The following is a 27,763-nucleotide window of genomic DNA, read 5'->3' as shown; positions in this document are numbered from 1 at the left end:
CACATTTTGGACAAATGCTACGAAAGATATTTCATCTCAACGGCACATTTTCCTACCCACATGACAAATTTGCTCTTAACAGAAAACACCTGTAGACTCTTTGAAATCATGTTAAGGATGGCTTGCAGCCCATTTTATAGTTCTTATTTTGACTCCATGTATTATTCATCTTTCTAAGCCTTCTTGTTCATGCTAGGTAATGCAAAATGCCTTTCTCCTAAAGGCATGATAAGTGTCATAAAAATTATAGACTTAATTAGCCCCATCACTACTCCAGGGAACCCTAAATAATCCACATCTAATAGATGACACAAGGAAGTTAAATAATGGCTGCGAGAAGGCACTTTACATAAGCCCAGTATTGTTGACTTTTACTTATGATTGCCCTACAGTTCTTGGTAGAGAATAAGAAGAGTAGATTTTCCAAAGTGATTTCTTCTTTGAAAAATGCTAAACGTTAACACACTTCAGTAGATGAACTTGTATAAGTTGTTGATTTGGGGTTTGGTTACCTGGGGGCCATATCATTGGAGAGATTTTCTTTTCTCTCAGAATGTATCTGACTCTCTCCAGGAGCTGATAATCCTTTAAAAACCACACATGCTTACAGGCTTCCACTTGAGATTTCACCAAAATAACATAGATTTTTAAGGCATAGCTCCTAGAAGCTGGTTTCCTTCTTAGGTCATCACTCTCTTCTTCCAGCCAAGCATCTGTCATCAGATAGGAAGTGAGTTCAGAAAGACTACCTAACAGCCTTTAAAAGACCATGGGCACTATTATTCTGGGGATGGTACACTTCTTCTCTGTTCACAATTACCCTTGGTCAGGATGATCAAAATATGTGAGAAAACATATGGCTCAGGAATTTGATAGTTTTTCCCCATGCATAAGCAAAGCTCTTTAATGTTTACTGTTTAGTCATTTCCTGTGTTTGAAATGACCTTAATTGAACACTTTTATAATTAAAATGTAATTCTAATTAAAACGAAATTTAAAGAAATATAGCCCCTAGGAATTTATCAGTGGCTTTCCTTTCATCTTTATTTATCAGTTGTTACTAATTCTTTATTAGATTGCTAGTTTATTCTAAGTATTTTGAGAGGCCCTGGTCATGTTTGTGGTAGGAGCTTGTATGTTAAACACACATATACACGTTTTTTGTTGTTTTGTTTTATACTTCTCATACTAATGAAAATTCATCAACTATTTTAATTCAAATAATGAGCCCTCTCAGCTACCACAGACTGTATATGTATTTTCTCTTCTAATCCAGGGACCTAGACCATCTTTTCTTCTTTATTTCTCATGTGGTTTTATTTTATTTTTTATTAAAAAAATTTTATTAGAGCACCAGAATCAACTTAGTTTTGGGGGCTTTCTTACCACTTAGAAAACAAGGATACCAAGTATATAACTGGTATTACACTTGTCATGTTCCACCAATTAAGTTGAAATTTACCTATGCAGCAAAGCTATCTCCATGGTTACTCTGCCAACTCTTAGCCCTTTTGGCTTCAGACTGCTTTATTATAAAATGAAAGTTCTCTAGAGTTGCTAGCTTGGTAATTTTTCAGATTCTAGTTGTAGGTGCCCTTTTGTCTTACTATTTTGGAATATAACAACCGGACAACCTTTCATATATAGACTGAGATTTGGTCTCTTTCCAATCACTCTGAGATCATCTGACAATGGTTATTGGCAAAAGTAAAGAACCAGTCCCTGAAAAGGTGACTTACTGCAGAATACTACATCCAGCCTCAGTATTAAAATGCGTTTTGCCCCACACTGGTAAATTCTTGGGTTTTAAAGTGGAAAGGAACTGTTAGAGGTCATCTAATTTACAGATGAAGAAAAACAAAGGAATGAGGGCTACTTACCATTAAAAGTTTTCATTAGTAATTTTCATTCATTCACTCAGCAAACTTTTACAGTGTCCCTACCCTGTGTGGGTTCTGGAGCTATAAAGTATAAACACAGTCCCAGTACTTACGGTCTCAGAGTCCATTGGAAGAGAAAGATTGACCAATAATTATCACAACAAGTAAAACCTTATAAAGGCACATTCAAAGCACTCTGAGGCCACACCTTTGATTATAGATAAAGAGTTAACATAATAGTTTCACTTTAAAGAATAAGTAAGTCTTTACCAGGCAGGGTAGGAAGAGAAGGCACCTTGGGCAGAGCAAACAGAGGTCAGGAAAGAGCACAGTCACTTTGGAAAATGCTTAGTGTGTTAGTGTTATGGGTAAATAGGACTTCAGAGTGAGGAGTGGTGGGGAACGGCCGAGTTCCCACTGTGGGGTGGTATTAGTGGGAACAGCTCACACACAGCTGGACGTTCGGTGAGGACAAAAGGTAGGACCCTGTGAGTTGTGCAAATATTGAAATAGTTCCAAGCTGGTTGATAAATAGCCATTGATCTGAGACCCCTCCCACTGTCCTGTTTCACCTCCCAGACCTCCTCACAGCTAGTGTTTCAGCAATTAAAGAGTTGACACCCAGCTGGAGGCCTTTAGGGACCACCCCCCGCCCCCCCCCCCCCCCCCCCCCCCCCCCCCCCCCGGCCAGCAGTAAGGGCAGTAAGACAATGCTGGTTGTTAATTTTTTTGAGCATCTCTCCTCTTGTTTGCCATGGTAAAGAATGTAAACTTTATCCTATAGGGTAGAACTGGAAAACTAAATGCCTCCAGGGGTCAGGCAGGCTAAACAGAAATGAGTGAAGCAAATGGGTATAAACAGCAGGAAGAGGTGAGGACTGTAGTGAATTGGAGGCATTCAAATTAATTTTTTAAAAATTCTGTGTGAACAAGTATGAATTAACGTTTGCTATTGCTCAAATTTTGCAGTAGAAGAACTAGGAAGCCACAGTAGGTTTTTTTTTTTTTGTGGTTGGTTTGTTTTTAAACTAGGGGAGTTATACAAGATTTATTTTAAAAAATATTGCCATGAGGGTTTGATGGACAGAGATTTCAGAAGACATGGAGACACAAGACCGAAAGCATGGGTTGTTACTAGTTCCAAGATTGGATAAGAAAATGCTGGCATAGGGCTTCCCTGGTGGTGCAGTGGTTGAGAGTCCGCCTGCCGATGCAGGGGACACGGGTTCGTGCTCCGGTCCGGGAAGATCCCATATGCTGCGGAGCGGCTGGGCCCGTGAGCCATGGCCGCTGAGCCTGCGTGTCCGGAGCCTGTGCTCCGCAACGGGAGAGGCCACAACAGTGAGAGGCCTGCGTACCACAACAAAAAAAAAAAAAAAAAAAAAAAAAAAAATGCTGGCATAGATTCAAATATTTTGGGTTGTATATGAAAAAAAGTTTTCTCTGTATAAAAGAACAATAAAAAAGATGACTGGATTATTAAGGCAAATATGTCATTTCTATCTTAAAAAGTTTCTTGTACCTAAGGCACAGTGATACAGTGTTTTTTCAGGGAACTGTGTAGGTCTGGGATGCCCCAAAGCATATTAATTTAAGCAAAATATTTGTGGAGGAAAAGCAAACAAACAAAAAAACCCTGTGGGTGGTGAAATGCGGTGGAACAAATATTGAAAGAACTCTTCAGTGTAACCAAGCAAGGGATTTGTATGGTAACATTAAGATGTTTTCCACAGTTCTGAGTAGGTTTTATTAATCAGTTTAACACATTTGAGTACATACTATATGCTAGACACTGTTTTTGCACAATTTTAAATAGAATTTGTTAATTCATTTATTGAGCATTTACTATGTGCTCAGCATACTTGCAGGCACTGGGAATAAACTAGAGAACAAAACAGACAATCCCTGCCTTCATGGAATTTCCATTCTAGGGGAGGAGACAGGCAATAAACCCGATGCAATATCAGGTTTGGTGAGCAAACCTAGAGGATGGATTGAGGCCAGGGAAGATCAGAGACTGAAACCAATTAGGTATGTAATTTCTGCGGAAATTTGAGTGTGGGGAAAGGTGATAACTATACAAAATGTAATGGAAGTGAGTCTTCATAGACCTCAAATTAGCAGAACTTGGGATGGAAGGAATGGAAAGGGGGAGGGTTGAAGGGAGAAATTCACAACCAATAAAATGTGAGTTTAGAGTGTTGAACATTTGTTGTAGCAAAAGTGATGTGCTAGGTTTTGATGAGCTGAAGTTGAGATTTTGGTGAGTTGTCCCAGTGTAGCTATTTCCTTAGATCAGCATTTCTCAAACGTTGGTGGTTGTCAGAATCACCTGGGGAACCTGACAAAAATGCAAAGGTCCAGAGCCTTTTTCCTTCAACTAGCCTGGGCCTCTGTGTTTTTTATTAGCTCGCCAGGTGATTCTGACACAGCAGAGTTTGAGAACCACTGGCTTAGATAACCAGACACAAGTCTGGAAAGAGGGATTGAGTTAAGGACTGGAGATGTATATTTTAGAATTTTAAAAAAGTGTTAATTGAGACTTATGGATGGGTCAGCTTTCCCAGGTGATGAGTATTAAGGGGGAAGAGGGGAAACTGTAGGACAATGAGTGATTGCATATATGTAGTTGGTGTTTAGACCAGGAAGAGCCTGAAAGACAGACACATGAATTATTCAGCGTCAGGAAAGTGCAGAGAGCTGTTTCCCTTTAACTGGAATGTGGGCTCCATGGGGATAGAAACCTCAGGGTTACCTTATACCTGGCATTGTGCCCAGCACTTAATAGGCATTTAATCAATATTTGTTTATTGAATGAATCAATGTGTGGCTCGCACAGAATCTAAAGAGAAGTTTTTAGGAGGATGTAGGCAGTCATGTCACGTGTAGCAGCCTGAGGTCAAGATGGCTGAAATTTACAGGATTGCTGATAGATTTGGTCAGAAGGAAGCTATTACTATAAAAGAGATGGGGTGATTAAGTGCAAGCAGGAATTTAGGCTCTGCTGTCATGTATAACATTCATCCTGAGCTGTTGATGAGCAGTGTAAAGGCAATAAGTGTGTACACACATAATGCACATAACATATGGTTATGTATACACAGATATATGTGTACATGTTTGTATATCTGTGTGTATTCACGCATATCCGTGAAAGTATAGATCTTTAGCCCTGGAGTGTTCATTGTGCCCTGTTGCTCTGTCGCCATCCTGTAGCTGAGCCTCCTTCAGGTTATGAATCTCGTGGGAAGGAGTGTCTCCCAGGAGTCTCACAGGTTGTAGAGGGCTGTCTTTGGGCAGTTGGAACACAGACAGAAGCAACAAAACGCTCTGGACATGTCTCCAATAAGCTGTGTAATCTACTTGCCACCCTCAGTCTTTCAGAGGTTGGTTGTTTCCCAAGAATAGGTGTAATTTCTAGAAATTGCATAAAAATATAAAATCCTGCTCTAAGATTTGTTAAAAGCTTTTTAATTCCAGGCACACATTTCCTTTGAAAGGATGAATCTTCGTGTCATGAAGCAGAGATGCTTATTAGCCTGCTTTCTGTGATCTGCAGATTCATAGATGAAGCATCCAACCTTTCTTGTATTTTGAAATGTCATGTCCGGCTGCCTCTTAATGAAGATTCATTTATCCTTTTTACACTGTTAAGTACGGTCTATGGGGATAGACTTCTCTCAGTCCACAGGAATAGAGCCCATTAGTGCTAATGGAAGTTTTGCACATGTCTGCAGAGGTGAATAGGCATTGAAACAATTTATTGATACCTTTAGACTTTTACAGTCGTTTTTATTTAGCTGCCTTAAGGATTTCAATGATGACCCCTTTTTGTCCCCATATAGTGTTTGACATTGATTGTAGGAATCTGGTGATGGGCCTGAGGTTGTAACTTTAACAGGTGTAAGTATTTCTTTCCTCTGTTTCAGCTGAGAAGTTTTGAGAGTGAAATATTCACAGCCATTGAGAGACCTCCAATTTAATTTCTCATCATGCTTGTTCTGTAGTTCACATTAAGTCCCGAGTATTGAAGGAACGGAACAGGTGGACTTGTAGACATCAGATAGTTGGCCATGCTGTTGACAATGGCGTCTCAGGATGCTCAGAACCTCTTCCAGCCTCTCTCTTCCTGGATATATCGGGTTTATGAAGCTCTCCAGCAAGCAGGAGATACGTTATCTGCTTTGCTGGTTAACTTCAACAAACAAGACTCTAAATTGAGTGACAAGCTAGACCAGGACTTAGATGATATTCAGATTCAGGAAACTTACTTTGAAGATGAAGAACAAAGCAATTGGAGTCAAGAGGACATAAATTCCTTGTTTCTTGAAGTGGATCATTTCTCCTGTTGTAACAGTGATTTGCAGGACTCTGCCCAAAGTTCAAGGCCCAGACTTAGCCAGCATGCAAAGGACGCCTGTTCTGTAGTGACCCAGTGGCCCAGTCAGACCCTTGATGACCAAAAGCCACCACATGTGCTTTCTTCTATTGCCGAGGAAGAACATCACCTTGAAAAGCAAAGGAGTGGCCTTCAACAGGGCTTTGACAGCCACCTCTCTGGTATTTTAGAAAACATTAATGGAAAAATGCAAGGTAAGCTAGCCAGTAATCATTTTCTATGGGTTTGTCCAAAGGACATTTCTACTCATTTTATTTTTATTTGTTTTAGTTGTCATTTGAATTTTATTTTTGTCTCTTATACCTTTCCACATACTGGCTTCTTAAGGAGAGTTGTAATCCTTAGGAATATTTTCAGTATATAGAACTTAGGAAGATCCACATTGGTGGGCTCCATATTCCAAAACAATAGTTCAGAGCAAGTGAAATGGTGAAAAGCGAGTCTGTGGGTTCTGTTTGAGAAGCCCCTAGTGCATATGTCATACTGTTTAAAACATCTTTTAAAATATTCTCTCTTTTTTAAACTAGGTTAGGAATCTCTAGATGTTACTATATTATTCAGTGTGAAATCCTGTGCAAAAAGCCATACTTGTTGCAAAATTTTGAGTTGATAACACTCCAAGAACACTTCTCACAGTGTTGTACTGAGACGTGATGTGAGATGACAGTAGATAGGAAATCTTTGGAATAAGAATAGCTCGCTTTTCTTCTAGCCTTGAATGGAAAGGACACATTTAAAACAAACTGCCTATAGAGCTTCATCCTGTCAGAACTGAGCATATAATGGGCCTTCAATAAATGCATAATGAATATGGTGAAAATGTAATTAACTCTATAAAAGTAGCTGTAGTATGTTCTGGCATAAATTTCTCACGCTTCTGTTACTCTAAGCCTGAAGTAAGGACATTCCATTTTATTGAGAGACAGAGAGATACATGATAGGCAGAGAAAGGTGCTGGATGTGTATATAGGATGTGTGTTTGTAATGCGCACATAGCTTATGCAGGTTTTCAGATCTTTTAATGTAAAAGGTGAACGCATTAATTCTCTTCTCGTTGGAGGGAGCAGACTTTTCTGGAATACTTTCTTAGTGTCTTCATCCATTTTCAGTGATTCCTCTTAGCTTTATCTTTTTAGAGGAATGTTTTATCCAGGTACATACAGTCTTAGTAAGTGAAGAAATATAATTTCATATTCTTTTTATAATGCTTTCTTAAAAAAATTTTTTTTTATTGGGGCATAGTTTTACAATGTTGTGTTAGTTTCTAACGTATAGTGAAGTGGAGTCCCCTGTGCTATACAGCAGGTCCTCATTAGTTATCCATTTTATATATGCTGTTGTTTATATGTCAATCCCAATCTCCCAATTCATCCCACTCCCCCTTCCCCCGCTTGGTGTCCACATGTCCGCTCTCTACATCTGTGTCTCTATTTCTGCCTTGCAAACCGGTTTATCTGTACCGTTTTTCTAGATTCCACATATATGTATAATGCTTTCTTGATACTCTTACTCAAATTAAAGTATTAAATGCTAGAATGAATTGGTGAACCAAGGTAACCTAATATTCTTTCTGAATCTGATAAACTATAAATAAATGCAATTGCAAGCTTTTTAAAATTATCTATAGAGAGAATCCTAGAAATGTCTGGACTACTATTAGGATTTCTTAGATTTGACTTGAAATTTCTATTCCTATTTTAGAAAATTCTTGCTAAAGTTGAACTATATTTAAAATTATTAACATGAATTTGGCTCCATAGATGCTTAACACTGGCTTCTGTTAATTTTTGTAATCGTTGTAATAATCTAATGGCAATTAAATAATTGTGTCCATTTGTTCATTCGGGAAATGTTGATTCACTAGATTGTAGCCTTCTGGAAGCCAGCAGCCATGTCACAGATTCATTTCTGTATCCTTACTATCAAACACAATGTTAGGTATATAACAGGACATCAGATAATAATTACTGATGGAACAACAAGGAAAGCTAACAGCTCTACGAGGTAAATACTATTATTATTCTCACTTCACAGTTGAGAAAATTGATGATTAGAATTTGGGACTCTACCCAAGACTGACATTTAGAAAGAGGCAGTGCTCAGGTAGTCTGATTCTAGAGTTTACACATATAACTCTCCGACCCCCACCCTTTTTAAAGTTATAATTTACATATAGTAAAATTCATCCTTCTGTAGTGCACAGTTCTGTGAGTTTTGGCAGACACACGTGGTCTTCTAACCACCACCACCATCCAGGTATGAAATAGTTCTATCACTCAAGTCCCTCTGGGGCCAGTCCTTTTCCCTACCTCCAGCTCCTGGAAATTGCTGATATGTTTTCTCTTTCTCTTGTTTGCCTTTTCCAGCCTGTCATATAAATGGAATCATGCAGTCTGAGGCTGCATTTTGAGGCTGGCTATTTTCATAATGCCCTTGTTGTAACACCCTTGAGATTTATCTGTGTTGTCATGTGTTCCACTGGTTTGCTTTTTTTTTTATTATTGCTAAATAGTATTCCATTGCAGGAAGGCCCCAGTTTGTTGATCCATTCAGCAGTTGAGGGATATTTGGGTTGTTTCCAGTTTTTAGCATTATGAATAAAGCTACTATAAACACCTGCAAAACAGGTTTTGGTGTGAATATGTTTTCAATTAGGTGAATACCTATGAGTGGGATTGCTGGGTCATATGGAAAGTATATGTTTAACTTTATAAAAAAAAAAATCCACTGTTTTCCAGAGTACAATTTTGCATTCTCAAAAGTTATGTATGAGATTTCCAGTCACTCATATCCTCACCAACACTTTGTGGTATTATTATTATTTTTTTTTAGCCATTCTCATAGGTGTGTGGTGATAACTCAGGTTGGGAGATAATTCTCCATCAGTGTCTTGCATGTCCTATGAGCAGGGCAGAGCCACAAACAGCCTTTTGTTTTGGATTATCTTTTCAAGGGTGTTTGTATGACAGCCTTGGAAGATAGTGTGTCCCTCCAGAGCACAGGGGATATGTGTTTGCTGTCCAATCTAATAAAGTTAATGTCTCTCTTCAGGGCAAAGCTTAGGCAAATTTGCTTGCAAATGGTAGAGGTTTTCCAAGCTTGGTGTTCCCTGGCGACATAAACCCGTTGCACGCACGGAATCTATCTGGGCCAAGCCTCTGCATTACCCCCATGGTACTTGGAGGTACTGTGAGTAGTAAATTGTCCTTTGTCTCTAACCCAGAAGTCTTGCATCTCTGCCAACGTCTATAAAACAGTAGCAGGCAAACTTGTTAGATGCAAGTAGGATAAAATCATAGACCCTTCATAGGTTTTAACATCCCGTTTGGCTTTAATTTGCATGTCCCTAATAACTAGTGACACTGAGCATATTTTCATGTAGTTGTAATCTGTATGACTTCTTTGTAGGGTCTTCAAATCTTTTGCCCACTTTCATTGAATTGTTTGTTTTCTTATTTTTGAGATTTGGGAACTATGTTTATATTCTGAATATGAGGAATGTACTTTAAAAATATTTTCTCCCAGTTTTGTGGCTTGAATTTTCATTCCCTTAACAATGTCCCTCAAAGAACAGAGATTCTTAATTAAATGAAATCCACCTTATCAAGTATTTCTTTTATGAATTGTGCTTTTGGTATCATATCTAAGAAATCTTTCTATAACCCAGGGTCAGAAAGATTTTTTTTCCTGTGTTTTATTCTAGAAATTTTAAAGTTATGGATTTTGCATTTAGAGCTATGATCTATTTTGAGATATTTTTTATATGATGCAAGGTGTGGATTAAGCCCTCCCCCCACCATGTAGATGACTAATAATTCCTATACCATTTGTTGAAATGACTATACTTTCTCCATTGTTTGCTTTGATATCTTTGTCAGAAATCTATTATCTATATACGTGTGGGTCTATTTCTGGACTCTATATTTTCCCATTAATCTACATTTGTATTCTTTCTCTAATACAAATCTACATTTGTATTCTTTCTCTAATAACACACTTTCTCTAATAACACACTGACCATAGCATTATGGTCTTGAAATCAGGTGAGCCCTCAATTTTATATTTAAAAATTGTTTTGACCATTCTAGTTGTTTCCATATAGTTTTTAGATTAGACTTACTGATTTTTACAAAAAAATTTGTTGAGAATTTTATTGGAATTTTGTTGAATCCATAGATCAGTTTGGAGAGAATGACAGGCTAATAATAGTGTGTCTTTGTGCAAGAGGGAAGAGATATGGGGACATATGTTTATGTATAACTGATTCACTTTGTTATAAAGCAGAAACTAACACACCATTGTAAAGCAATTATACTCCAATAAAGATGTTAAAAAAAATAATGTGTCTTTAAATCTACGAACATGGTATACCGCTTAATTTATTTAGTTCTTAATTTTTTTCACCTGTTTTGTAGTTTCCAGCATACAGGTCTCATACATATTTTGTTAGATTTATACCTAAGTATTTCCCTTTTCTTGGATTTAGTTGTAAATAGTATATCTATAACTTTAAATTTCCAACTGCTACTTGCTAGTATATAGAAATGCCATTGATGTTTGTATATAATCTTGTATTTTGCAACCTCCCTAAACTCAGTGATGAGTTCTAATTGCTTTTTTTAAAAAAATTTTATTTATGTATTTATTTATTTTTGGCTGCACTTGGTCTTCGTTGCTGTGCGCGGGCTTTCTCTAGTTGCAGTGAGTGGGGGCTACTCTTCGTTGTGGTGCGTGGGCCTCTCATTGAGGTGGCCTCTCCCATTTCAGGGCGTGGGCTTCAGTAGTTGTGGCTCGCGGGCTCTAGAATACAGCCTCAGTAGTTGTGGCGCACAGGCTTAGTTGCTCCACAGCACATGGGATCTTCCCGGACTAGATCTTGAACCCATGTCCCCTTACATTGGCAGGCGGACTCTCAACCACTGCGCCACCAGGGAAGCCCCACCTCTAATTGCTTTTTTATAGCTATTTTGGGATTTTCTGCGTAGATAATAATATAATCACACAAATGACAGTTTTATTTATTCCGTTTCAATACCCATGTCTATTATTTCTTTTTCTGGACTGATTACACTATATTATCATGTTGAATAAGAATGGTGAAAGTGGGTATATTTGCCTTGATCCTGGGCTTAGTGGAAAATCTTTGTCTTTCACTGTTACTTAGTAGTTAGATGTAGCTTTCTGTAGATGCTCTTTATTATATAGAAGAAATTTCTTTCTATTCCAGTTTGTTGAGAGTTTTTAATCAAAAAGGATGTTGAATTCTGTCAAGTGCAGTTTTGCATCTGTTGAGCTGATCATATGATTTTTTTTTAATCTGTTGAAATGAATTATACTGATTAAGTTTTGAGTGTCGAACCTGTCTTGCATACCTGGGTAAAATCTGCTTGGTCGTGATGTACTATTCTTTTCATATATTGCTAATATTTTGTTGAGGAATTTTTATCAATTTACATTAGGGATATTAGTCTATAGTTTTCTTTTCTCGCAATATCTTTGTCTAGTTTTGGTATCTGGGTAATGCTGGACGCATAACATGAGTTGTGTAATGTTTCTCCTTTTTTATAGTCTGGACAAATTTGTGTTAAATCAGTATTTATTTCTTAAATGTTTGCTAGAATTTTCCATTGAAGTCAGCTGAGTTTGGAATTTTGTTGTTGTTGTTGGAAGATTTTGAAATAAAAATTCAGTTTCTTTAGTGTGTATAGGATTATTCAAGATGTCTGTCTTTCTTGAGTGACTTTTGGCGGTTTGTGTTTCTCAAGGATTGTTTTTTTTCATTTCATCTATGTTGTTAAGTTTATGGACATAGTATTTTCTTGTTATCCTTTTAGTGTTTGTAGGATATATAGTAGTCTCCATTGTTTCCTGATATTGGTAATTTTTATCTTCATTTTTTCCAGGGGTGTGGGGTCTGTCTGAGTAGAGGACTATCTATATGTCTATATGTTTTTCGAAGAACTAGTTTTTGGTTTCATTAATTTTTCCCTATTGTTTTTCTGTTCCTAATTTTATTGAATTCTGTTATTTATTATTTTCTTCCTTCTGCTTGCTTTGGGTATAATTTGTTCTTTTTTCTAATATAATCATTTAATGGATGCATTTTTCTAAACGCTGCTTTGTCTACATCCAAAAATATTAATATGTTTTTATTTTCATTATATTAAAATATTTCCTAATTTCCCTTTGACTTCCTTTTTGATGCATTGTTTATTTAAAAGTGTATAGGTTAGGTTCCAAATGTTGGGAATATTCTGGATAACTTTCTGTTACCAATTTCTGGTTTAATTCAGTTGTGGTCTGAGGACATACTCTGTATTACTTTAGTTTAAAAATATTAAAGTTTGTTTTATGATCCTGAACATGTTCTAACTTGTTGAATGTTTCATGTGTACTTAAAAAGACTGTGTATTTTGCTGTTATTGGATACAGTGTTCTATAAATTACTTCAAGTTGTTTGAGGCTGTTTTTTATACTTATTTTTATACTGATTTTGTTTACTTATTTTGTTCTGTTGGTTACTCTATTTGTGGATTTGGCTATTTTTCTCTTTTCTGTTCTTTCAGTTTTTGCTTCATGTAGTTTGAAGCTCTGTTGTGAAATACATACACATTTTAGAAATATATGTCTTCTTGATGAATTGACCTCTTGGTCATTATATAATGTACCTTTTTGTATCCCTGGTAGTATTTCTTGACCTAAAGTCTACTTTGATATTAATATGGCTACTCCAGCTTTCTTTTGATTACTGTTGGCATGACATGTTCTTTTCTACTCTTTAACTTTAAATCTATCTTTATCTTTATAGTGGGATTCTTGTACGTGGCATATAATTGGGTCCTGCTTTTTTATCCAAATTGACAATCTTTTACTTTTAATTGGTATGTTTAAACTGTTTGTATTTAATGTAATTATTGATAATGAATTATAATCTGTCATTTTGTTAGATTTTTTCCTATTTGTTTCATCTATTTTTGTTTCTTTTATCCTATTTTTTCTGCATTCTTTTGAATTGAATCTTTTTGTGATTCCATTTCATCTCCACTATGGGCTCATTATTTTTATCTCTTTTAAAAAAAGTTTAATGATCATCCTAAGATTTTACAACATATATCTTTAGTTAATCGCAGTCTATCTTGAAATAATATTGTACTGCTTCAGGTATAGTTAGATGACGTTACAACAGTGTACTCCCAATTCTTCCTTCCCATCTTTTATTTTTCTGTTGTTACATATTTAATAAATACTCAATATGCTGATATTTGATATTTGCTTTACTTGGTTGGTTATCTCCTAGAGTGATTAAAATAAGAAAAAAAGAATTCTATATTTACATCATTTATGTCATTTGAAGCACTCTTTAACTTTTCTTGTGCATATATGCAGCTAATGAATTAGTTATTGTTTGTCTGAAAAATATTTCTTATTTAGTGTTGAAATATATTTTAGATACGTATAGAGTTCTGAGTTGACAGTTATTTTTCTTTTAGCACTTTAAGGTTTCCATTTCACTGTCTTGTGGCTTGTATAGTTTTCCTATGAGAAGCATGTTGTCATTCTTACTTTTGTTCCTCTGCATATAATGTGTCTTTTTTTCCCCACTGGATGCCTTAAAGATTTTGTCTTTATCTTTGGTTTTCAGCAGCATATATCTAGGGGTGTGTGTGTCTGTGTGTGTGTGTCTGTGTGTGTGTGTGTGTGTGTGTACGTTTATATTTGTACTGCATATGTGTATGTGTGTGTTCTGGTATTCATTTTTATTGGTGTTCTCTGTCCTTCTTGTGTCTGTGATTTAGTAAGTTTCATTACTTTTGGAAAATTCTGTGCCATCATCTTTTCAAATATTTCTTCTAATCCATTTTCTCTTGTCCCTTCTTCTGGTATTCCAATTATACAAATACTAGCCCATTTGATATCATCCCACAGCTCTTGAATGTTCTTTTTCTTGCCTTCATTCTTTATTTTTTTCTCTTTGTATTTCAGTTTGGGTAGTCGTATCTAATGACGTAGTCTTCAAGTTGACTAATATTTTCTTTGGTTGTGTGAAGTCTGGTGATTAGGCCATCAAAAGTATTCTTCATCTCGGTTACCTTGTTTTTCATTTCTAGCATTTTAATTTGGTTAAAAATTTATTTCAGTTTCTCTGCTGAAATTCTTCATCAATTCACGCATGTTTCTCCCTTCTTCCACTATTAATATGTTTTTAGCATATTAATCATAGTATTTTAAAATTCTTTGTGTGATAGTTCTAACACTTGAGTCATATCTGAGTTTGGCTTTCTTGATTGCTTTGTGTCTTGACAGTGTATTTTTCCTTTCTGCTTTTTTGTTTTTCTTGTATTTTAGACTGAAAATTGAACATCGTATGTAGGGGAAGTAAATAGTATGTCTGCCTGGAAGTAGGTGAGCCTTTTCTAGTGTTGGGCCTTTAGTGTGAAGGGGTTGAGTCAATTTAGTCAGAATATGAGCTGGGTTTCAGTTTTGTTGTTGTTATTGTTATCTCCTTGTAGTATAGCCTTCAAAACCCTCTATTATTACATTGTGTTTAGGGTAGGGGCTTGTTTGCTACAGAGCTTTGTCAAAATCTGCTCCATCTTCAGCTTCAAGTCTCTTCTCGTTGCCCGTACCTCAGAGAGGGTCTCTGTTTTCAGGCTGTTGGCCCTTTCCCAGAAGGAGCCTGATGTTATTCATTACTTGGTGTTTGCTCATATGGTGTTGTTGTGTTGGAAGTTTCTGTTTTCTGCTGTTGTGGAACGGCCTCTGTCTTAGGCAGGTGATATGTTCCTGTGTCTTCGGTTAGGGCCTTCTTGGTAATCTTGCCCCTCCCTCAGAGTTAGGGGATTTCTACTGGTATGACTCCAGGACTTCTTTCTACCTCTTCCCCAGCGGTGGTAGTTTTTATTCTGTTCTTTTCACTCACCTTAATGTGTCTCTACCTATGGTCTGAGGGTGATGGGATTTGCTGCCCTTTCCCAAGTGGCTTGTGGCTTTTATTCCATAGTGGAAAGATGAGAGAGGAATCCTGGTGAGACTTCTGATTTTGTCTATAGCAGCTGCTCTTCCCCCTACTCCAGGACTGTACCATGAGAGAACCTTTCTCCACTCCTGCCCTGCCCCGCTCCGCTCTGTCTTTCTTATGAGTACCAGGTGAGTTCTGTGGGGCCAGGCTTCTAAGTGGGTTTCAGTTTCCCTGGGGTTTGTGGCTCCCATGGGTTCTCCACTCTTGTGCTAGTACACACTTAGTCTTTAGAAGTTCTCTGAAAATATTAGCTTAATTTTTCTTGCCAGCTTGTATGAATCCAGCATCTGCCCCTGGCAAGCAAACGCTTCTGTCCTTTCTCCCATGGAAAGAAGTTTTCTTTTTGTAACTTTTGGATTAGTTGGTTGCTTTATGATCTCAGCTCTCTGATGGGTTTTAAAATGTGTAATTTGACATATTATGCAGATTTAATTTTTATTGAAAGAGCGAGAGCATTATTTCCAGTTTTTCTACATCCTAAGTGGAAGCTAGAACATAGAGCTTTGCACACTTAACACTAAACTCTAAAATTAAGTTGGACATTCTCATTAATTTGGGTGGCATGTTTGGGCTTGGAGATAAATGTACAAATAAAATATTGGTCTTAAGGAATTTTCTAATGCCTAAGAGATAGTTACATGTAAGTAGTCCCATTTATTAAAGTTTGTGGAAAATTAGAACAGTTATCTATGTGGTAACTTTTGAGGTGGTTTTGCCAGTGGTGATCAGAGAAGGTTCCACAGAGCAGATGATATAGGACTACAAACCCTAAGAATGAATTATAATTTAAGAGGCGAGTGGAGAGAGAAAGGCATACCATTTGAAGGAATGGCATGAACACAGACACGTGGACAAGACTGACATTTTCAGGGATGGGGCTAGTAGCATAGGCTGCAGTTGGGGAGGTCTTTGTTTTTTGTGTTAAGGATTGGGTTTTGTCTCGTAAGCAGCTGGGAATCTCAAAGAGCTCTTAATCAAGTGTGATACCAACAGAACTCCATTTTAGAAGGATAACTGTGGCATCAGTTTGCAGGCTACGCTGGAGGAAAGGATATATGTTAGGGAGCTATTGTAGTAGCTGGTAAGAAGAAACAGTGTGTAAGCCGATACGAACACATAAAGAGAAATAGTTGTCCTTATTTTGACATTACTCCCCCTAAAAGGCCTCTCAACTAAAGAGAGTCTTTGACAGGGCTCTGGCGGGGCAGTGGGGTACCACCTTATTATTGCTAGGTGGAGGCAGAAGTCCAGGTTTCCCTCTTGGCCTCCTTAACCCTTGAAGGAGTGCTCCTCACTAATGCTGGGTTGGATGGCAGGTCCATCTCTCCATGTGGTCTCCATTGACATGGAGGTGAAGGTAGCCGCACTGATGGTGAAAGTCCTGAGTCTCCACTAGACTTCCTCTGACACCACCCAAGTAGAGTGGGGCAGGGGTGCCTTGTTACTTCAGGTGGGGTGCAGGCTCCCCATGTGCCCTTCACTGATACTGCGGGGGTACAGGATGCTCATTACTGGCCATCAAGGATGAAAGTTCTGGATTCCTACTCAGCCTTCTCTGGCACCCCCTAGTGGGGATATTGGGGTCCCTCGTTAAAGCTTGGTGAGTATGGAAGTCTAGGCTGTCTCTCTAGCCTTTGCTGGCATGAATGAGGGTGGGGGACACAGTTTTTCTTGTGCTATTTGGCTGGATTTAGACACTTACTGTCTAAAACTTTTCTCTTTGGGTAGTCTGTCCATTTCCTGGCCCTTTGCACAGAGAGAACTGGCATCTCTTGAGTTTTTTGGTGTGTGCTCATTGGCATTTCTGGGTTGCCAGCTTCCAGTCTGAGATATATAAGGCAAAAGAACCCAGAAAACTCACCCCCATGTTGTTCCTTGAGTCTCATGGTCACTAGCTGGTCTGCCTTCTTCTTGGCATCTTTCAGTCTTCTCATCTTTGTTTTATATACAATGTCTAGAGTTTTGAGTTGTACTTGGGGGGAAGAATAGGGAAAAGTATTTCTGTTCTGTCTTCCTTGGAAGTGAAATTCTTCAAATTAGTCCTTAATAGCATTATGACTTTAAATCCCACCCACTTCTCTCCATTTCACAGTGAAAATAAGAGGAATAGAGAAATGATACAGGGTGGCATGTATGTATAGGTAGTATGGGGAGAAACATTCCTCTGTAAAGAGATGTCTTGTATGATGTCCCTCCTCAGTTAACCAAATATTTATTGAATGCCTACCATGTACAAAGCATTGGGGGGAATGGACAAATCACACAAGCATAAGCCGTGGACCTCTCCTTCAGATGATTGAAATACTTGTACCATTTGTTTAACATGTTCCAGAAGATGCAAAAATGTTTTTAATGCCCTGGCTCTTTGGTGGCAGTGGGAGTTGGGAATGCAGCAGAGACCTAGAATGAGACAGCCCCGTTAGCCCAAATCACTCATGACTTTGTAGACGGAGGAGCTTTACTGAGTTGTCTCTAGAGAACTTCCCTCTTTCTCCCTCGCCCTGAGGAGATGGAGTCCACTGATTTACTTCAGATGCCTTATAGACAATGAACAAAAGCTCTTATTCCTCTCTTTCGTCAAAATATTTAAATGCCCTAAGAACCCTCTGAAACTAGCATATGGGACTGGACTCTCAGCTGCAAGAATATTAAAACCCTTGTTTTTTTTTGGGGGGTGGGTTACCTGCTGGTTAACACTCTTAAATTATCCTCACTTGCTCATTTTTTCCTTTATACTGGAGATCACGTCAGCCTCAGTGCATGGGCTGCTTTGCAGTCTATTAGAGAGATGTATTTGGAGATACGCTAAGAAAAGGCAGCATTTTAATCAGTGATTTATATGCACTTTTTAAAAAGCCTTGTCAAGCCTGCTTTTCCCATTTAACCTTGAATTCTTTTCATAACGTTGTATCTTGATTTTATGCTCCTTAATGTGCCATATTTTTCTCCACAATAGATTTTAAGATAAATTGGCCCAAAACAAGAGGGATGCTGAATGCTTTTTGTAACCATGGAAACATTTCTGGGCAGTTACTGGGGACCTGGTTGCCAATAGTAATGTAACAGAGAAAATAGATACACTTCATTTAGCAGTTGCCTATGATTAAGAGGCAGATAGAGTCCTTATAGTGCCATCTCAAGATAGGCTTTTTGGTTTAAAGACCCAAATCCCAAACAGCAACTTCTCAGTCGAGAAGCAATTATGACACCTTTAATATGTGATGGGAAGGAGTTCTATTGCATTTTAAAATCATCTTTGTTTTCAGTTTTTCACCTCATACTTTTTTAAGGCTGTTTTTCAACCACATATATTTGTTTCCAAGAAATATGCTCACTGTTTCCTGAAATAGCCTGCTAATAGAATTAATGTGTTCCGAGTACATTGGCATGTAGAACTTCAGAAACACTCTTTGACTAGATGGAGTGTATTTAAAAAACAGAACAGCAGGCTTTGAAATCATGGTGATATAATTTGACTTTTCAATCAGATTATTCGACAAGGCTAATGTAACATGGGAAAATCCTGTCCCAACCAGTTCTTAGTTACTGGTTGGTCTCAAGCTTTTATGGGTTGAAGGTATTTTGTTCTGTCGATGTTTTGGGGATTGCTTGTGGCAATTGAGAGTAAGTGGTATCAGGCAAGAGCATGCAATTGATTTATAAACTACACAGGCTTCATTTCTTCTCTACAGGATGTATTACTGAACGTGAAATGCTGCATCCTGCCTTTCCTTTAACTGCGATACTGGAACTTTGCTTTTTCATTGCCCAAGTGATTTCTTGAAAGTAAACCCATCCCTAGTTAAACTTATCTTCATTTGTTAGTACTTCATTTGATAGCATTTGCCACCATGTCATTGGTTATCCAGAATTGTCCATGAAAAAGTTTGAGTATTCTGCAAAAGCTTCAGAATTTGTTTTCTAAAAGCTTTATGAAGTTAATTTTCTTACTATGTTGACCTGCGTGTTTTAGAAAAGCTGGGTATTAATGAACATGCCAGGAGCTGATGTCCAGCTTTCGGAGCTTTGATATTTAAGGCAAGGAGGTTGTTATTGCCATTGTTACTTGTTTTGCAACTTTGTGTCATTTTAAAAGGAAACTTCAGACATGTAACACAATTTGATATTGACAGAAGTTAGAACACGTAACTTGTATAAATGGTCAAATAGAGATTCAATTTTTGCCTTACTTTCTGGATACTATAATACACAGTAGGACATTTTTAAGGACAGGTTTAAAATGAGAAAGCCTGTTTTCTATTTTCCTCTTCTTAAAAGGAAAGAGGAAATGGATTTTAGGAATGGATTAGAGGGTAAATTATGGTACAAATAAGCTTAAATTCCATGTTCACAATTCCCAAGGAACCAGAAATTTTTCCTTAATAATGGAATTACTTGATAGTAAAAGCTCAGGGGTCTTCCTTGCCCTGAGGCACGCACCGTAATTGAGGCAGGTGTATTATTTTTTGCAATTATCTAGCTCAACAGGGAAGAATCCAGAGCCAGGTAGGAACTACAGCTTAATAAGAACTTTTTTCACTTATGTGCCTGTTTCTTCTTGCTGAGGGAGATTCTTACCTGTATTGTTCGGTGTGTTGCTTATCTTTTAAAATAACATGGAATGTTTATCCTCTTCTCTTCTTCCCCTCTTATCTTTTCCTTTGTTTGGTAAGTCCCCTTTCTCCCTCCCTGGTACTCTTTTCCAGTGTCCACCCTAGTGAAGAGTGGTTCTGAAAAGGAGCCTTGCAATGGAAAGAGTTGCTGAGGTGTGATTATAAGTTCCTCTTCTCTTTGAGCTCTTGATAATTATGCTAAGGGGTGGTCTAGGCCATTGCTAATGGAGCTTTTAGTGCCCTTCACACTTCCTAGTTTTTAAATTTATGAGACATTTCAAAAACATAGAAAAATATAGCATCATACAGCAAACACCCACCACTTAACTTTGCCAAGTCTTAACATTTTCCCATATTTAATTCAGATTTATTTTAAAGAAGCCATCAGGATGGAGGTCATTGGGGTCCCCTGAGGACCCCTCTTTGTTTCTTCCCCTTCTCTCCCTACTAGGAGTAAAACAAACCTAAATTTGGGCATTATGATTCCTATTGTGTTTTTATTCTTTTGCTGCAGGTATTTGTAAATTATGTGCAACATAATTTTGCATGTTTTAAAGCTTTATACAAACGGTATAATATTGAACGTATTTTATTCTGCCACTTGTTTTTGCTTCCACTCAATGTTACACTTTTACATTGTTCAGATACATGTCCATATGGTTTATATTAACTGCTATATAGTAATCCACTGTATTAATTAACATTCCATTTAATTGATTCATTCTTCTGTTGATCTAATTTATCCATTCATATGAGCATCTAATTTATTTCCCAATTTTCACTACCGTAACAGATAATTCTGCAATGTAAGTATATCTCTGAGCACATATACTAGTGTATTTAGATGGGATATATGAAAGAGACAGTCCTATTTTGAGCCCCTTTTGTAAACATGGTAGTTTCTTCCCTCGTTGAGGTCCCTCTAATTGATACTCTTGCTCTAGCCCCACTTTTTCTTGTGATTGTTCACATTGGTTCCTTTTCCCTATAACGAACAGTCATAACCAACAGTGTGTGTTAAGGCATTAAAGGAATCTATAAGTTGTCTGTGTTTTCCATAACAAGTTTAAATAATGAGTGGGAACATGGGACAGTGATACCAAATTTTAAGGGGTGTTATAGGCTTCTTTGAAACTTCAGTGAAAGTTATGAACCTACTTATGCAGGAAGATACATACATAACATATCAAACGTTTTTAGCAATGAAATTTCATGGGTTTCTGCACCACCCAAAGTTCATCTATGGTACTCTGGATTAAAATTGACAAGGTTTACAAGAAAGAGCTAGTGATAATACAGTCAGAAGTCAAGCATTGTACCATTTCATTTGAAGTTTGGCTTTTTTCTTATGAAAATAAAATTGGAGAAATGCATTAGGATATGTGCTGGTTTTTAAACTATTGTCTCTCAGCTCAAATCCATTCTTCCATATACTGCTTTGGATGTTGGGGCTGGAATTTTGCAAACTCCAGTTTGCCTCTGCTTGGGGGTATTCTCTGATCTATGCAAGAGGAGCAGTAGAGGGATATCGGAAGATGGGAGGTAAGGAGAAAGAGCTTACTTTTTCCTGTCTTTGCTCACTGTTCCTGTTGTTGGCATCTCAGCACTGCCCTTCACAGTGCTGTCAGCAGTGTGGGTTCTAGTCTCCAGCTTCTTTGAGCATTCCAGATCCAGGCTCGTTGTACTCCACTCAGAGGTGACAACACTGACCAGGCAGTTTCCCCTCCTTAGACGTCTGAGCTGCATATCCATAGCGCCTCACCTCTGAACTCCTAGTTTATAGTAACCTTGACCTCTTCCCTTTGCTTTCCCAGCCAGAGGGGTGGTAGCTGCTTCCTGCAGTTACAATCTCTGGTCTATTTCTGTTCCTCCTTCTATTTATCCAATACCCAATACCTGTGGAACCAGTTCCCTATATTAAATTCCCTCTGTTGAAATACCTATTGTGGGTTTTGTTTTCTGACTGGACCTTGACCAGTGTAGTAATTAAAGTGTTGTTCAAGCAGTTGTGTAGATTTTGAAATAGTCTATGTTAATTGTGCAAGAGCTACAATTTGCAGGTGAACTGGGACTTTCTAGAGATGATAGGTAACTGGCACAATGGACATCTAAGTCTTACCCATTCTGATGTTCACCAGGTAAACAAATTAATATAACATAGGTTATAGATGCCATGTAGAAAAATAAAACAGGATAAGGGGATAAAAATTAATTGTATGAGTGCTATTTTATATAGGGTTGTCCTTCCTCCTATACTTTTTATAGAATAACCTGTCTGGGAAGACAACAGTTATGCAGCGATCTGAAGGAAAGAGCATTCCTAGTAGAGCGAACAGTAAACGGACAAGCCATGGGGTAGGATGAGGACTGTGTTTGGTGGAATGATTGTAAAATGTGGCTTTGCTGAAGCTTATCAGCATCTGGTCATCAGTAATACTGTCCAGTTATTACTCTGGAGTTTCTGTTGTTCTTGAGATTTTTCTGATGTTTCATAAATCTTTTGCTTATGGATGCCAGGTACAGGATTATCACAGGAGACTTTCTTGTTCATGACACAGAAGGACTTCAAGAACTTTTATATCATTTCAAAAATCAGTTCCTCTGGGGGAAGAGAAACCAGTATGAAGTTGGAACTTCAAGCATTATCTTCTTAAGCTGTGATATCAAAGTCTATTTCAAAACCAAAATAAGAGTTTTTCTGGGACTGCCTAGTTTTTATCCTGTTTTGATCCTGCAAAAAGCAGCCACTGCTTGTATGGAAAGTTTGAAAATTGCTCCCCTGCATTTAGACCTATAATGACAAGCAGTTACTTTCATTTGAGTCTGTGCTAGATCAGTTTTACTCGTGATACTTCCCTTTGCAAGGTTGGACTTCTTAGCTGTAAAATGGCATTGAGGCAATATTGTTTATGTACCAAAAACCATGCTATTTATACAACTGAACTAAACTCAAATTATATAGGGAGTTTCTCAATTCCTTATCAGCAAAGGAGAAGAGTGGTTGAGCTCAAGTAATTGACAAATGGGGGAGGTAAATCTCGTTCCATGAGAAGGTATATCCAGGAGTTCAAATGTTGTCTTTGGAATTTGGTTTCTCTCTCTCCCTCAATCTCTTATTTCTGCATCCATCTGAGCTGGTTCCATTCTCTGGCTCCATGTGTAGTGAGATGGTCGCCAGAAGCTCCAGATTTATATCCTCTTAGGTTATAATCTAGTGGAGAAAGAAATGCCACTTTCTGGCAACTTAAAGAACAATTCTGGGGTTAGCACTCATTGGCTTGATTCTCTCTGCTTTGCTTGAATTATGTGGCAAACCTTAGCAATCCTTGAGATCAGGGAAATGTGGAGCGCTGATTGGCCAGGCCTAAGTCACATGTCATTCCTGGGGTTGGTGGAGAGAGACCTTTACCAGAAACGTGGTGTGAGCATAGAGAACAGGTGGCTTACCAGAAAAAAATCAGGATTCCAGAAGTTGAAAGAATAGGTAATCCGGTGGCAAAGAAACAAAAGCTCTATTGGAGGAGCCAGTGCCTTTCATGGGTGTCCCCACTGCCTTTACATTGTGCACTGATCAGAAGCCTGTTCCAAGGATGGACCTGGACCCCTTGTGTCACCACATGTGGCATATTGTCATCACAGGTGCCACGAACACCTGCTTCTCAGTGCTTATGAACGCACATCTCTTACAAGTCAGGAAAAGCAATATTTCACTTGATAATTTTGATTTAGATCATGGCTACTCCCCTGGATATTAGAAAATCTCTCTAACTCACCCTTTTAGATTGGTTTAACTGCACAATTAACTGAATGGTGTCTGAATTAGTTATCTATTGCCGCATAACAAATTACCACAAACTTAGTGGCTTAAAATGATATGTATTTATTATTCAGTTTATTTGGGTTAGGAATCCAGAAATGAGTTAGCTGGGTCCTCTGCTCAGGGTCTCACAAAGCTGCAGTGAAAGGATCAGCCGGGCTGCCTTCTCAGGTCATGGGCAGAATGGATTTCCTTGCAGAAGTAGGCCTAAGGGCCCCAGATTCATGCTGGCTGTTGATTGGAGGCTGCCCTTCACTCCTGGAGGCTGCCTGCAGTCCCTAGAGGCTGCCCACAGTTCCTTGTCACATGGGCAACGTGGTTGCTTACTACATCAAGCTAGCGAGGGGAGGCTACTGGCAAAAGGAATCTTATATTACGTAATGAAATCATGGGCATGACATTCCATCACTTCTGTCATACTCTGCTAGTTAGAAGAACATCACAAGTCCCACCCACACTGAAGGGGAGGAGGTCACACAAAGGTATGGACACTAGGCGGGAGGGATGGGGGTAAGGATGACCACCTTAGAGTCTGCCTACCATGGGATCCTAGACTGGCTATTTAAATAAAGTAGAGAAATTGCACAAAAGGTAGAAGCTACTTAAATACCTTCATGTGAGTTATTTATTCTTACAGATTTTTTTAAATGAGAAAATTTTATTTCTGTCTTAAAAGGCAACTACTCCTTTCTCTTGGCTGCTCTGCAAATGATTCATGCAGGAATTGTTCATAAAAAGATTTTGGTTAGAAGCTAAATCTATAGACCTGAATCAGTTTGCAGATGGTAGAGTATCAAGGGAATGCAGACTTCACAGGAAAACTCACCACTGGCATGTGCTATCTCACTGCAAGTGCCCAAGAGACTTTGCCAAGAGTCCTTACTGATTTTGTAGAACACTCCAGGTGAAGAACTTCTTGATTGTTAATATCAGTAATAATAAATATAACACCCATAGGCAATCAACAAAGTGTAACCTTACCTTTGTGTTAAATATTTTAATTACATTATATTATTTAATAACCATAATTTTGTGAGGTGTGTCCACGAGTAGGTGGGTGGATTATTATTCCTATTTTTAAAGAAAAGACAAATGTTCTGGGGAGGTTCAGTAACTCTTTCCATGTCTCTAGCTGGTAAAGTAGCTGGGACTCCAAACCACATGCGTCTGACTCAAAACATCGAGGGGTGGGGGGCTTCCCTGGTGGCGCAGTGGTTAAGAAACCTCCTGCCAGTGCAGGGAACACGGGTTCGAGCCCTGGTCCGGGAAGATCCCACATGTTGCGGAGGAACTAAGCCCGTGCGCCACAACTACTGAGCCTGCGCTCTAGAGCCCGCAAGCCACAACTACTGAAGCCCACGTGCCTAGAGCCCATGCTTCGCAACAAGAGAAGCCACTGCAGTGAGAAGCCCATGCACCACAAGGAAGAGTAACCCCTGCTCACCACAACTAGAGAAAGCCCGTGCGCAACAACAAAGACCCAATGCAGCCAAAAATAAATAAATAATATAAATAGATTTATTTTTTAAAAAACACATCAAGGTGCTTCTCCATGTAGCCGCTGTCCCAAAGTGGATTCAAGTGCTCCCACTTCCATCCCACACCTCTGTACCTCTGCTACAAGAAGTCCAGTTCAACAGTAGTTACTGGCAACAAATTACTGGGCATTACAGCTTCTGACTGGTGGATTCAAACCTTCGCAAGTCTAGTTTAAGGGATTAATGGGAAAATAGGCTGCATTTGCAGTCTCCATTTCCCTAGCCCCTACTTCTTTCCTCACTACTGTTTGACCTCTAGTCTTCTACTCTAATGAACATGCACTGAATTATATGACTAGTTCCCCCTCACCCATTTTACTTATTTGAGAGTGACAGTGTTGAATATTCCTCCCTTGAAACTCATTCCTCCCCTGGGTTCTGGACTCCACTTGTTCCTGGTTTTCTCCTTGCCACGTCTTTTTCATTCACCTTCCTCTGCCAATTCCTTAAACATTGGTTTCCCTCTTACACACTCTTCCGTGACTTCCACTAAATATCTGCATCTCTAGTTTGGACCTCTCTCCTGAGCTCTGGGCTCATATATCCGAGTTGCCTTCACTTGGGTGGTATCACACATCTCAAATTCAACATGTTTAGAAACAAAATCATCTTTTATTCTTATTTATGGAAAGCTAGTCATCAAAGTAAGAGATTAGTCTTTCTCAGTTCCTTATCCCTCACAGCAATCCTAACCTGCCTCTGTTTTTTCAGTATGTACCAAATTATATTGATTCTGTCTCTGCAATTTCTCTTGTATCAGTACAACTTCTCTCTGTCCCCTCTACCTTAACTCATCTATATCTATATCTATATCTATATCTATATCTATATATATATATATACACACACACACATATATATATATCCTCTTCTGCTGATTTTGAGGAGCCTGAACCAAGATGGCAGAGTAGAAGGACGTGCTCTCACTCCCTCTTGTGAGAACACCAGAAACACAACTAGCTGCTGGAAAATCATTGACAGGAAGACACTGGAACTCGCAAAAGAAGAGATACCCCACATCCAAAGACAAAGGAGAAGCCACAATGAGACAGTAGGAGGGGAGCAATCACAGTAAAATAAAATCCCATAACTGGTGGGTGGGTGACTCACAGACTGGAAAACACTTATACCACAGAAGTCCACCCACTGGAGTGAAGGTTCTGAGCCCCACATCAGGCTTCCCAACCTGGGGGTCCGGCAATGGGAGGAGGAATTCCTAGAGAATCAGACTTTGAAGGCCAGCGGGATTTGATTGCAGGACTTCGACAGGACTGGGGAAAACAGACTCCACTCTTGGATGGCACACACAAAGTAGTGTGCACATCAGGACCCAGGGGAAGGAGCAGTGACCCCAGGGGAGACTGAAGCAGACCTACCTGCTAGTGTTAGAGGGCCTCCTGCAGAGGCGGGGGGTGGCTGTGGCTCACCCTGGGGACAAGGACACTAGCAGCAGAAGTACTGGGAAGTACTCCTTGGCCTGAGCCCTCCCAGAGTCTGCCATTAGCCCCACAATAGAGCCCAGGTAGGCTCCAGTGTTGGGTTGCCTCAGGCCAAACAACCAACAGAGAGGGAAACCAGTCCCACCCATCAGCAGTCAAGTGGATTAAAGTTTTACTGAGCTCTGCCCACCAGAGCAAAAGTCAGCTATACCCACCACCAGTCCCTCCCATCAGGAAACCTGCACAAGCCTCTTAGATAGCCTCATCCACCAGAGGGCAGACAGCAGAAGCAAGAAGAACTACAATCCTGCAGCCTGTGGAACAAAGACCACATTCACAGAAAGATAGAGAAGATGAAAAGGCAGAGGGCTATGTACCAGAGGAAGGAACAAGATAAAACCCCAGAAAAACAACTAAATGAAGTGCAGATAGGCAACCTTCCAGAAAAAGAATTCAGAATGATGATAGTGGAGATGATCCAGGACCTCGGAAAAAGACTGGAGGAAAAGATTAAGAAGATGCAAGAAATGTTTAACAAAGCCCTAGAAGAATTAAAGAACAAACAAACAGAGATGAACAATACAATAATTGAAAAGAAAACTACACCAGAAGGAATCAATAGCAGAATAACTGAGGCAGAGGAACGGATAAGTGACCTGGAAGACAGAATGGTGGAATTCACTGCCGCAGAACAGAATAAAGAAAAAAGAATGAAAAGAAATGAAGACAGCCTAAGAGACCTCTGGGACAACATTAAATGCAACAACATTCGTGTTATAGGGGTCCCAGAAGGAGAAGAGAGAGAGAAAGGACCAGAGAAAATATTTGACGAGATTATAGTCGCAAACTTCTCTAACATGGGAAGGGATATAGCCACCCACGTCCAGGAAGTGCAGTGAGTCCCAAACAGGACAAACCCAAGGAGAAACACACCGAGACACATAGTAATCAAATTGGCAAAAATTAAAGGCAAAGAAAAATTATTGAAGGCAACAAGGGAAAAACAACAAATAACATACAAGGGAACTCCCATAAGGTTAACAGCTGATTTCTCACCA

The 27,763-nt window shown here is 38.8% G+C and overlaps 1 protein-coding gene across 3 annotated transcripts in view; it reads left to right on the top strand.

Annotated features, from left to right (window-relative positions):
- Window positions 1-5,953: 5,953 nt before the first annotated feature.
- SYT16 (synaptotagmin 16) overlaps window positions 5,954-27,763 on the top strand; it is a 120,788-nt gene continuing 98,978 nt past the window's right edge. For all 3 annotated transcript variants that reach the window (XM_060003420.1, XM_060003419.1, XM_060003418.1), the window contains exon 1: window positions 5,954-6,473. In XM_060003420.1, the coding sequence (XP_059859403.1) occupies window positions 5,954-6,473 (520 nt within the window). The remainder of the gene's footprint in view (window positions 6,474-27,763) is intronic.

The sequence above is a fragment of the Delphinus delphis genome, chromosome 2, assembly GCF_949987515.2.
Source record: "Delphinus delphis chromosome 2, mDelDel1.2, whole genome shotgun sequence".
NCBI classification, from domain to species: Eukaryota; Metazoa; Chordata; class Mammalia; order Artiodactyla; family Delphinidae; genus Delphinus; species Delphinus delphis.
Note: the sequence above shows the minus strand (reverse complement) of the source record. Positions and strands in the feature narration are given on the sequence as shown.